This window comes from Athene cunicularia (assembly GCF_003259725.1).
Source record: "Athene cunicularia isolate RWA chromosome 1 unlocalized genomic scaffold, athCun1 chr1_part1, whole genome shotgun sequence".
NCBI classification, from domain to species: Eukaryota; Metazoa; Chordata; class Aves; order Strigiformes; family Strigidae; genus Athene; species Athene cunicularia.
Window position 1 is genome coordinate 56,767,672 of NW_020799091.1, and position 13,090 is coordinate 56,780,761.

The 13,090-nt window shown below is 38.9% G+C and overlaps 1 protein-coding gene across 3 annotated transcripts in view; it reads left to right on the plus strand.

Annotated features, from left to right (window-relative positions):
• The window catches only part of PCCA (propionyl-CoA carboxylase subunit alpha), a 231,330-nt gene that overhangs the window by 14,710 nt on the left and 203,530 nt on the right, over window positions 1–13,090 (plus strand). For all 3 annotated transcript variants that reach the window (XR_003397837.1, XM_026843145.1, XM_026843136.1), the window contains exon 2: window positions 7,688–7,819. Coding sequence is in view for 2 of the 3 variants with exons in the window: in XM_026843136.1 (XP_026698937.1) it covers window positions 7,688–7,819 (132 nt within the window). In the remaining variant the exon portion in view is untranslated. The remainder of the gene's footprint in view (window positions 1–7,687; window positions 7,820–13,090) is intronic.

Sequence of the window (13,090 nt, forward strand, 5' to 3'; positions counted from 1 at the left end):
CCTCTAGCAAGGGGTTTTGGGCTCTGTCACTTTCCCAATTGCCAATTAACCTTTTACTGAAGAGGCTAGTTGCTATCACAGTCTACCTGCCTGCTGCTTATGCAACTCAAGGTGATTGTAATACTCCATCTCCTTCCCAAACCCTCAAACAAAACAAAAGCCAGACTTCCAGAAATAACTACAGAAGCCAAAAGTAGATGTAGCCAGAGAAAAGTAGGATACTACAGCCCTTCGTGCCCCCCTCCTTCCCCCCATAGCATGTTTATCCATCTACTTATATTGCATACTGTGTTCACTTAAGAGGTGCTATCCTTTTGTGTCGTAAGCCTGTACAGAAGGCTGTAGTTTGCTTTTCTTCAGCATGGCTCATTTTAAAAAAAATTCTTGTTCTAATGAAGGATGCTGTTGTCTTTTCTCTTGTGTGTGTGTCTGTTAACGTGTATATATTCTCAACATCCTTTGGCTTCAGAAGTTCTGCTTATTATCATTGGCCACTCCTATATATGTTTTTTTATTCTGAGCTTTCAGGACAGCAGCAGCAGGATCCAGTTGCTTGAGCTGATAGTTTCTGTGTGTTTAGCAGAAAACTTAAGGGTGTGCTTTCATGTTTGCTGCATTCTGTTGTAGAGCATTTTACCAGTTCAGGATTTCCTAGGTTGAGTGGATGCTTCTTATAATGTATTCTTACTGTATATTTCCTAGGGGAATTCCTTTCCAGTGTTCAGTGGACAGTTCCTGTAGTGGGAGGTGATCTCTTACATCCTGACCTCTTTCAACAGATGTTAGCGTGCCTGGTTTGTTTTTTTTTTTTTTCTGATAGGACTCCTGAATATTGTCTGTCTTTTGGACGTTTTATCTGGCCACTTCAACTGGATTTTTCAGTTCTGCCTGGTTATTTTCTATGTTGTTTAAGCCTATTGGACCTTTCTTTTGCTGCCGGCTCTGCTTCTCAGCACTGCATTTAGCCTGTGTTAACTTAGAGGCTTTTTAGTCCAGCTGGCTATTCTGGTCATCCTTGAACTGTGCTGCTTATCTGCTCTGCTTTTTATGTGGTTGTAGGCAATGTACAGGTCTGTTTCCTTTTGATGAGCTATGAGGTGTAGATGGGAGATGGTATTTCTGGAAGATTGAAGTTTTTCTGGAACTCTGATACTGTTTGTGATTACTAGACTACTTCCACCTCTTCCCTATCCCAGTACAAATGAAAGAATTTATCATCTGCATGCAAGTATTTCACGGAAACCTTTTCCAGACTTTTCTGTGACAAAAACTTGAGAGTTTGGACAAAACCCCTTTGAAAAGCTGACCTATGATAACACTTTCTATTGGAGTTCTTATCCTTTGTTTATAATCTCATTTACCAATAAGTTCTTGCGTAAGTGTGGCAAGTAGTTACCTACTCTTGCTGATCTTGCTGATATTTCACTGCAATAGAATCTTGGTTTTGCTTCTCTTCTGCTCCTAAATTGTTCCACTACTTGACAGCACGTCAAAGAGCTGGTTCGAGCAGTGACATTGATGCCTCAAACTTCATCCATTCTGTGATTCAAACAGTGCTCCTCAGAAGCAGAAAACCTTAAAACAGAAATGCAGACTCGAACACAAAAGCAGGCCAGTATGGCAGCATGCAGTTGTCCCCACAAGGCTATTGTCTGCCATGTAGGTCATCTAGGTCAACTGAAGAGTACCAGAGCCTGCCCTGGAGAAGGGGGATAGATAGGACTGTGAAAAGGGATGTGCAGGAGATGGAGAGAGAATGGGGGAAAAGCAACTAGGCTGGCTCAGTTACTTCTACAGTTACTTCTGAGAGGCTGCAGGCTGAGACCCTATCCAGCCAGCTGTGATGGGGTTAAGCCACTTTCTTTGGAGTGAGTTAACTGTTACTGTCTTTCAGTAAGTAGTACCCTGAGTTTGGGTGTTTGAAAGCATCATAGGTAAGTCTGAGTTTGAGAACATACCATTTAATGGCTGTATGTAATGGATTGTTTGGGTGGTTCTGTAAATTCCATGAGCTTGTTTAAAACCAGCTCTGTGTTTACATAGGAAAGCCTAATTTCAATAAGGTGGGGCAGCTACAATTGCTCCTGAGATCTTACCATTCTCTCAGCCATTTCTTCCTCGGAGATGGGAAACATTTTCCTATAACTAGCCATTGCAGGTACCAGGGAAAGAACAAGCACAAAGGCCGCGTTATTATCACTGCTTTTGTGTGGTAAGATGAGGGGCTCTTGCACCTGAAAGCAGCTGGGCACTTGGTGTATGTTTTGCCATATCAGTGTGCTGTGAGTGGAAGAATCCGTTCACCAAATGATCCTGAAAGAGAAAGCACAATATTCTCAATAGCTGTGTTTTTGTACGTGGTGTGCCTCCTTGTTGGTTGGAGCTGCTCCTGTTAAGCTGGTGTTACGTGCAGATTCAAATATCTTGGCTTGAATTAGGACACCAAAAAGTGTGTTTAATTGTCCATAACTAACGTGGTAAAAGACAGAGGAAAAGTTTTAGTATCACTTGTTTTGTCTAAAGCTGGGTTGGAACTGTTCAGTCATTTCCTGCAGCGCTGGGAGGCCTGGCAGCAAATTGGCTGGTTTGCCACATATTCATAAGCCCACAGAAGAGTATATGTTGCCAAGAGAGCTAGTGTCTATAAAAGTTTATTATGCAGTTTTCCCTCCTTCATGCTTTCTATCTTTAGTTTTGCTTATGCTGTCACTGAGCTGACTCCATTACTGACTTTATAATACAGTAATTGTGAATTTCTGCATCCATAATTTCCAGGAGGAGAGGTGCAAAGGAAACTCCTCTGCTAGGATCAGTCTCTCCAGTTTCCTCAGATATGCAAGAGTTTGTCAGATGGACAGGTCTTTTCTAAATGTTGGGAGTATGGTGATTTACACTAGCATAGGTCCATTTGACCCAGTCTGTTCCCAGAGCAGTCAGACATGGTCAACAGGCTGCAAAGGTCACATACAGCTCAACCCTAGACTTGCCAAATGGGTTTTCCAAATCTTGCCTTTGCTTATCCTACTTTTGAGATGTTTAATTTTTGCTATATTTGGGCTTCTCTGTTCCCTGAGGGTAGAATAAGGCTTTTGTCTGGCTTATTTAAAAAAAAAAAAAAAAAGAGAGAGAGAATTAACTGCTTGAGATTTCTTACAGCAGTCTGATTAAAACAGCCACTGCTCTTCTCAAAAAAAAAAAAAAATGGGGCCTTTTTGAAAAATCTTCAATATCTACTACTTAGACAAAGAAAAAACTAACTTTCTTAGCATGGAATGTATTCTGAAGTTGCTCTTTTGAAAAATATTCCTTATTGTTTGCCTGTAGCTTTGGCTATGCAAAGTAAAGCACTGATACACAGGTATTATAGTTATGTTTCTAAAGCAAATGCTGGTACATGTTTATGGTGAAACTTGGTATGTTCCCTAAAGACAGGTAATTAGTTTTCAAGGCTGGAGTACACTGCTGAATGTGTGTGGGAGTAACAGAACTTTTGGAAGAACTTGTTTGATACGCAGTGTGTAAGCTTGTGTGTGTACAGCAGAGGTTCTAGATTTGCCAGTGTGGCAACAGGCACTGTGTGTGGACAGACTGTCATCAGGCACTGGAAGTGTTTCCTGCACAGTTTCACCACTTCTATGTGTTTCATAAACTAAGGATATTAATGGATGAGTGCTGATAAATCTTTGTGGGAGCTGAAGATGTTACTGCCACATTCTTTCTTATGGTCTATTATTGGCATTTTCAGTATCAGGAACTAGAGCTTTGAATGGGTCATTTAGTAAATTCCATGTGAGTATTGGCAGTGAAGAAACTTTGGGTCACTTTTACAGTGATGAGACTTTGGCAGAGGGCTTCAGCAAGCATTTTGAGTGGTGGGGACTTAGATTATTGTAGCAAGACTTATGAGAGTTTGTCTAGTAGTGCCTTAAGATGACAAAGTAGTTTTTGTGAATTTAGCTGTTAATTACAGGTCATATCACAGAATGCATACCTTTTCTGTGTAAGAGGTGGCTTCATGTATTGACTGGAAATCAGTGGATACCACTTGGTTTGTTAACTTATTTTTGATTTATGGATATTGCAGTGTGACAAGTTATGTGGTTTCAGGTATCTTATGATATCACAGTGAGTTAAACTATTTTGTTTCAGATTTTGTTGCTGAGAAATGACTGGATGTGATGACTATCCCAGTTGACTAACCATATAGGTGAATAGCAGGTGGTACTAAGCTGCTGCTTGTTCACAATTAAAGAGCAGTTCTGTGTAAGATGCAAAGGTTCAGAGCAGTTAAGAGGTGCACATGTAGACAAGTGCAGTTTGCAAATTCTGGGCATTAAAAGTATACATTAAAAAAGCCCCAAAGATGCAGGTTGTACCAGGTGATACTTACATTAGAGTAATGTGAATCTGCTGCACATCATCTAGTACTTAATTTTTAATAAGTAGTGTTGGTTGTATCCACATGGAATAATACAGCTCTACAAGACTCGTGTAACAAATACACTGGATTAATTTCTTGAAATCACAGAATCGTCTAGATTGGAAAAGACCTTGAAGATCATCCAGTCCAGCCATTGACCTAACATTGACAGTTCCCAACTACACCAGATCCCTCAGCACTGTCGACCTGACTCTTAAACACCTCCAGGGATGGGGACTCCACCACCTCCCTGGGCAGTCCATTCCAACACCTAAAAATGGTCTGGAGTGTTTCTTCTCAGGTGGTTTGTGAATCTCTCCTGAATGGTGCTGTTCTCATCCAACTACCTGCTTGGGAAAGAACAGAAAATGAACTGGGCACTTTGAAAGTCCATGCCACAAGTTGATGAGAGGAGACAGTAAGTCAAGCAAGATGTCCCCTCCATGCCTTTCACTGGAAAGGTGCATGCTTACTGATGCCGTGAATGTAATTCCCGTCTTCTCCTGTGGCCTCCAGTTTGAGTGAAGGTTTTCTTATTTTCTGACAAAACAAAGTCAGAGGAGGAAGAGAAGTAGTGTAAAGTAGAGTATTTGAAGTAAACTGCAAACTGGAAGTCTTGGATGGTCTGTCCAGGCAGCAAAAGTTTTGGACCCCCTGTCTTGACCTCTGGAGGTCCCATGTTTTTGATGGTAGACTTTGAGAAGAGAGTGGGGAGAGGAAGCAATACATGGTGAAGTTTGAAGTGGCATTGATCAGGATGTACATGCCACTGTTATGGCAGAAACAAGGTATTTCCAGGTTAGGAGTGATACAAGAGGGACGGCGTAGTCTCCAGTTGCGAAGTATGTGAGTGAACCTTTTCCACAAAGCTTTTTGAGATTGGAATACAGTCTGATGATATAAGAGAACTCTGCCCTATCTCCAGGTATATGCAGGCACTTATTTAAAACTCTTCTTGTTAAGAGGAAATGAAGTATCGGTTTTCAGTTTGTAATCTGCTGTAATCTGAAACGGTCAGCTCCAAATTTTGTGTCATTATTGTTTCAAGCATCAGCTCATTGCTTCCCTTCTTCAAGAAGTGAATTCTTTCAGCGTTCAGATCCTTTGGCACTATGATTTATTTAGAATTAATAGCTCTGTACCCTCATGTTGGTCTTCCTATTCCCTCCTCCTTCCTATTTCAGTCTTCCCAACTCTGTAAGACAGGTATTCATCAAACCAGTTTTATTGAGGTGCTGAGCTAATAAGCCTGCTGTAGCAGAGAAAGAGATGGGCTGAGATAAAATCCCAGATCATAGAATTCTTTGTATTGGAAGGGACCTTAAAGATCATCTAGATCCAACCCCCCTGCCATTGACTGGGACACCTTCCACTAGCCCAGGTTGCTCCAAGCCCTGTCCAACCTGGCCTTGAACACTGCCAGGGAGGGGGCAGCCACAGCTTCTATGGGCAACCTGTGCCAGTGTCTCACCACCCTCACAGTAAAGAATTTCTTCCTTCTATCTATTTTAAATTACCCACTTTCAGTTTAAAACCATTACCCCATATCCTATCACTACACTCACTGATAAAGAGTCCTTCCCCGTCTTTCCTGTAGGTCCCCTTTAAGTATTGAAAGGCCACTGCAAGATCTCCCCAGAGCCTTCTCTTCTCTAGGCTGAACAACCCCAACTCTCTCAGCCTGTCCTCATAAGGAAGGTGCTCCAGCCGCCTGATCATCTTCGTGGCCCTTCTCTGGATCTGCTTCAACAGGTCCATGTCCTTATGTTGGAGGGTCCCAGATCTGGACACAATACTCCAGGTGCTCATGAGAGTGAAGTAGATGGTTCATTGTGAGCTGAAACTAACAAGCCTTTGATGTAGTGGAACTGATGCTCAGCATTCGGTTTGCACTGGGGTTCCTAGTGTGTCTGTAATACTTACCTGATCTTTTCTCTGTTATCTATAGCACCCTGTTAGGATGATAGGAAGTTGTTTATGTAGAGCTTCTGCTATTAACACTCTTCATGCTAGGAAGCTGCTGACAGTGAAATCAGTGACTCCCAAGTGTGTTGAGAGCTCTCAGCTCTTGTAAGATCATGAATAGGAGGACATTGTTCCCCAACTTAAAATACATATTTGTCCTGTGTTGTTCTGTGGTCATGTACTGCCATCATGTAAATACATAAAGCTTCAGCAAATTACTTTTTATTGTTATATGGCAACCCTGACATATGGAGCACAAGTGTGTGTCAGAAAGACAAAATATTAAGACACAAATTCTGATATAAAAAATTGAATGTTTGCCATTAGTGTTGGTATTAAATAAACTGCCTATCAGCTGGAAGCAAGTTGTTTTTAAGCATTTCACAGGTGTCTTGGAATGGGGGGGGAGAAAATCAATTAAACAGTTGGAAAAAAATGTACATAGAAAAATAACGTGATATTTTTTTTTTTTCTCCCCTGTGGTACGAAAGATGTTAAGTTGCCCAAAACATGCATGTACTCCGTGAATGTGTCAGTAACTTCCAGTGAAACAGTTTTGATAGATTTGCCTTTAGCTCAATATACTACTGACCCTGGAGAGGACTGAAAAAATGTCTGTACTTGATCACTGGAGTCTGTTGCTGGCATAGAGAAACAGGAGGAGAAAAAATGCAATTCAGTGTTCTACCTACACATTTAAGTGTTAAAGTTGAAGTATTAAAGTATTTTGTTACCCTATTTGCACATTAGTATGGAAAAGATAGTTGCCTGAAAGAACTGGGGAAACGTTATTTCACTTATTGCCCTTATTTTCAAGATCTCTAAATATGTTGAGTAAGAGACTGGGCTTTCATTTTGATGTTTCATCAAGGTTTGGTTTTAGGAATGCATAATGGAATTTTCAACTGCATTACAGTTTAGCAAGCCTGTCTTTGTAAATCACTTGTGGCTCTTTCAATGGTGAGTTAACTAGCTTCTGTTTTCTCAAGGGATATTTCTAACTTTCAAGCTGGAGTACTTCCACTTTCAGCTATTTTCCTTTGGCCTGGCTTTGATTTATACAAATGCTAATTGTAGGGGCTTTGAATCTGTGTGTATACATAGTTTCACAAGGTCATACACATTTTTAATGAACTGGCCAAAATGCTGCTGCTATGTTGTTTAAGATAAACAGATCACTATGTCTTCTAAATGTTGCTTCATTAATCAGCTCAAAAAGAGAAAAAAGAATTAACAGCAATACCTGTGTAAAGCTGACTTTTACTTTAGGAAACAGAAGTTATATCTTCATTATCTTTACAGGCATCAGAAGGTGTCACCTTCATTGGACCTGACACACATGCTATACAAGCTATGGGAGACAAGATTGAAAGCAAATTGTTAGCCAAGAATGCAAAGGTCAACACAATCCCTGGCTTTGATGGAGTAGTCAAGGTGAGAAATCATTTAATTACTGTCTGCACACTGTAGGAACAGTGTCTAAATCGAAGTATGCCTATTGAACATCTCATGCAGAATATAATTTCAACATTTTAATCACTAAAATGTAATTAAAATTGGGGTACAGATTTGTACTAGTGAGGGTGCTTTGGAGAAGAGAAAGTCCTTCATAATAAAGGACGTATTAAACACTATCTCTAAAAATATTTGCTTTAAATTTAAACATGAAGGCAGGTAAATGTGTTAAATATCAGGTGTTGATTTTAGTATCTGCACATGTCTTCTTGTTGTCAAAGATCTTGACAACCCTAAGTTAATAGTGAAGTTTGTTAACACTGTATGAAGCTTCTGTCTTCCATGATCTGTGCTGATGGTGTAGATTTTCATGTGTTTTAAAACTTGGGGTGAGGATGAGGGGAATTTGGTGTGTCCCTGTCTGAATCTACAGCTAGTGTTCTTCCTGAGGTTTTAGAAGGAATGATTTTTAACAATTTTCTAAAATTGCTTGTTTCTTTATATTTTTGTAATGTGAAATAAAGTGGTTTGGTTTTGGTTTATTTTCTGCTATAGTGATTAAGTATTGGGCTCTTACAGATTTTCCTATGTCTTTGTATACTGTCTGTGTGTCCTTTAAAACCTTCATTGTATATGCCTAAAGCTTTGGTGTATTGTAAAGTGTAGACCACCTGGATTGAAATGTTTTACGCTTGACATGTGAAGTTAGATTTATTTTTTTTTTCCCCAAATAAAATTTGAGTAAAACTTTGCACAAAAAAGTTAAGTTTGTTTCAGCAGCTCTTCTGTGAAGGGAAAGCCTTTCAGGTTTTATGTATGACAATTGATATTGACCTCTGATCATCATAAATCTTATTTACATGATGAAATAGAAAATGTCAAGGTAATTGAGAACCACTGAATATATTGATAGAATGCAGACTGTGTTTTAAGGAGCAGCATATACCAGGGCAGTGGTATTCAACACTGTGTCAGCTAAATTTAATTTTAAACTCTGTTAGGAGGAAAAAACCCCAGATCCAAGTGCATTAATAGAGGGTGAATAGAGTGTAAAGGGGCTAAGCATCCACAAAATTATCTGTTCTCATGAGCATGTCTGGAGAACTTGGCTAATGAGGGAAAATGATGAAATCATGAAGTAGCTGAGGTCAAAACATGTGAGAGTTCTTCAGTGCTTGTGATGGAAATGCCTGGTGAGTGTATTGCTGGGCAGTGGGATATGCTGCAACAGGTAAAGGTGTGAAGGCTTGTTTCTCTTCTGGAGGGTTCCATATGAGTGTTAGGCTGGCGTTTGTGGCAGTGCTGAAGTCTGGCAGTGCAAGCTGAATGCAGCATTGCCTCAGGTTTGCATGTTTTAGTGGTCCTTGTGTATGTGGTCCTTTAGTGCTCAGAGGATTCAACAGCAACCAAGGTATTGTGCATAAGATCCTCTGTTCTGTCTGATATCCTGTATATTCTTCTAGAAATCCTGAAAATAACTTTCAGAAAAATATCTAATTAGGAGATAACTTTGAACTAATCATCTAAAGCCCACAAAACTTTCTCATGCAGAATCAAATGCTCAAAATGCTGGTTTTATGACTATATCAAATTAAAACTTATGTAAGGGTCTGTTACCCTGCTAATGTAAAGAAACAAACCTGGCAAGTAGGATAGTGGTTAATGAACAGCAGTATAACCAGTGAAACTGAGCTACTTACCTGTATGTACTTGTTTGAGACCTTTAATTGCACTTTTTTTGACAATTATCTGAAGTTCCTGAAATAAAATGAAAGAACATAAGTGATCTGAATGGCAGTTGGCTATATGCAAGGATAGTTTTAACAGCAAATGATCTGGGATGTGGGATTGAGTTGACAGTTCCAATCCTCAACTGTTGAAAGGAACTATGCAGTAGTTATTTAATCCTGAAGTGTCTATGTATCAGTTTTGCATGCCTCAGCCTTACACTAGTTTTGATTTATCTCAGGAGTGTTGATGATAAAGAATACAAGATTTAAAAAGAAACCTGCAGTGTACCCACCAAGTAAGAAATAGGAGAGTCCACAGATACTGCCAGTGTTGTAGGTTCCATCAGAAAGGGGAGATGAAACTTCTAGGATAACCAATGTTTTCATTACCAGTTCTAGGAAGTAAAACTTGTGATAATTGATATTATCCTTGCTACTGTGTTTGTTCTCTAACCACCCTTCCTGTGGTAGTGTCTTTTGTTCTGATGAATACCTGAGTAGTTAGGTCATACAGGATGCCTGATCTTTGGTTAGAGCTTGATGGACTATTTGTGTAATTCAGACTAAAGGTAGGAAGGGTGAAGCTGTGTGACACCAGGTATAATCAGAAGAGCAACATCAGAAGAAATTGGAGACAGGATAGGATTTCTGCCATTCTATGGGAGACCTATTTTGGTCACAGAGTTATGAAGCTTTCAAAATCGTTGAGAGTTCTTTTTCTTGAGAAACAAAATTTTTAAGGTCCTAGGAAGGAGTTCAGTGTCTGCTTGATACTTGATTAGAGGAGATTTCATCTTTATAGTGGAGCTAATAAAGCTGAAAGAAGACTGCATTCATGCTGTTGACAATGCCAGAAGTTAAGAAAGATCAGTTGCAGGTACTATGTGGATTAATTGTTAAAGAGAACATAGAGTAACAACTTCTAGTGCTTTGTTATTCAACTCGGGACTGCACTGAAAATCTTTGTTACTTTATCCAGCACTTGTTAAAGAGTGCTGCAGATATGTAGGTCCTTAATGAATAAAGAGTGTTTCTCCCTCTTATTTATGTTGCTTAGCACTTACATGTAGTAGACATTGGAGCTGCAAAGCTTTTGTAACAGTTGCATTCAGAAAAATTCCCAGTGAGTAGAAATTAAATTAGAAGTTTAAGAGAAAGGAAGCCCTTCAGCAGTGTAGTTAAGCATCTGGAAGGATTGAAGAGGAAGATGCTTTGCATAACAGACACAGCTAACTTCTCATACAGACAAACACTGTAAAAAATATCCAACTGGGAATAGAAAGACATTGAGTGAGAATGGAGAGGGTAGTTTGACAAAGAGTAGTTTTCTCCTCATCCCTGGTTCAGATTCTCTGTTTGTTCATGCAAAGGTTGTCCAATCTACACATGTAATGAACCTGAGTCTGTTGCTGTCAGCTACAGGGCCAACAAAAGCATTCGAAGGTAATTTATTTCAAAATCTGTAACAAAAATTAATTTCCTAAAACCTGATTGGGAGAGATAGTGGTAAATAGTCTTAATCAAAAGAATTTGTTTAATCCACTTGAGAAATGGCTATACTAAGTTAGAGCTGAGAAAATGTATTGTCTGTAAATGAATAAAGAAGAATTAATGACAGGAAGGAAGTAGAGGCTGAGTTAAGAGTAGGAGATGTCATGTTAAAAAAACTGGCAAAGGAATGACAAGAGAAGAAAGATTTTTATATTGTTTCACCATGTATAGCCAGTTTGGTTTTACGGCTGGTAGAACACAGCTGGTAGACCCAGAATATTAATATCTCTGGGTGTCTACTTAGTTTCACTAATGGCAGTAGACATGTAGAAGGTTTTCAGCAAGGCTCTGAATTTACTGTATTTAAGTTTTCAGGTATCTGTTTTGGCTGTATTCTTGCATTGGGGTATTGACATTGGTATTAAACGATCACTGTATTGCTGGAGAGGTTGTTGGAAGACTAGAAACGAAGTGGAAGTTCTCCAAGCCCAGCACCCTCAGCCATGAAAAGCTATTTAGTAGTTCTTCATAATTATTACAGTGTTTTACAGTTTAGGAGTCTCTTAAACAGCTTTGTCCTGGAATTCCTTTGCATCAGAACAGCTTTGCTTTTTGTCTCCACCTGCTGGTACCTGACAGAGAGGCATGTACATGCAGTTAGGTTAGAAATTTTTAGGCTGAATGAGTATTTTATGTCTTTTGAACTTAATGAAATCAGTCATTTGTAAAAACACCATGACATAATTTTATAACTCTTATGATTTTTATAAACTTGTACCATTACTTGAGCATTTTTATTTGCACAATAAAATGTGGTGCTAAAATTATTTATTTCTTTACAATCTCCAGTTTATTTTGGGAAAATGGTAATGTAGCTAATGTGGTTTTTTGAAGAAACGGCAGTAAATCATTGAGGATTTTGCTTTTAATAATTATTCAAAATGCTTTTAGTACCAGTGTGGTTTTGTATGTTTTGCACATACGGACTTGTGTGTTATGCAGCGTTATAACATTCAGTTTTTTGCCCCCCTATGGCAAATGCTGTGTATCTCTATGGAGTACTTTGCACCAAAAATCTAAAATAACTGTCCTAACTTCTTAGGAGTACTCAAACTGCTACTGTATTTGTGTAATTTGCAAGTGAAATGCATGATACTAAAACATACCTTCTTAGGGAAAAAGATCTAAAGACTTACCAGAGATTTCAATGTCAGTTGTGGTTTTTTTTTTGTTTTGTTTTGTTTATTAGTTGCTCTTTAAAGTACAGCATATTTTTTTTCTTCTATTTCAGAAACGCTCTTTGAAGGCTAAAGAATTTGAATATGCATTGATTTTTTTTTTTTTTTTTGTATCTGAAATTTGGGTTCCAATATATTACAACTGTAAAAGAAACAGATGTTGAAAGTGTAAATTAATAACTGTGCTGGGCAGATGACTTCAGCCTGTTCAAGCCAGAACTGAGACAATTAGTGCTGCTGATACGATGCCGTTTATTGCTCAGTTGCTGTATGTGTGTATAAAAATAGTGGTAGTGAAAAGTTCCCCTATAATGATTTGCAGCTTGTCTTCCTGTGGACTGCAATGTATCAGTTAGCCACTTGTTTGCAGGTAACTAAGTGAAAAAAAATTACCTTGTTTGCTTCCCCCGTCTTAATTCTATTTTGCAAATATATGAGTGAATTTGCAAAAGAAAAGAAATGTAAAAGTTTCCTTCTTGACTATAATCGTGACTCTTCATCAGTCATCACTCTTCCTGCATTTTGTTCAAGAGGCTCTAATTGTCTGCATTTGGCAGGTTTAACACTTCCTGACAGAGAGGCTATTAAGGGGAAGTATTCTCACATAACTGTCACAGGCAGGAACAAAGAACCTTCAAACTCAATGTGTGGAAACCACTAACATTCTTAAATGACCCTTTTCATGCATTTTATCCCTTTAAGCTAAAATTTGGAGGGTGCAGGGTCATGGAAAGCAGCAAGGTGTAATAAAACAGTAAACCCTGATATATTTTTTTTTTTTTTGGGGGGGG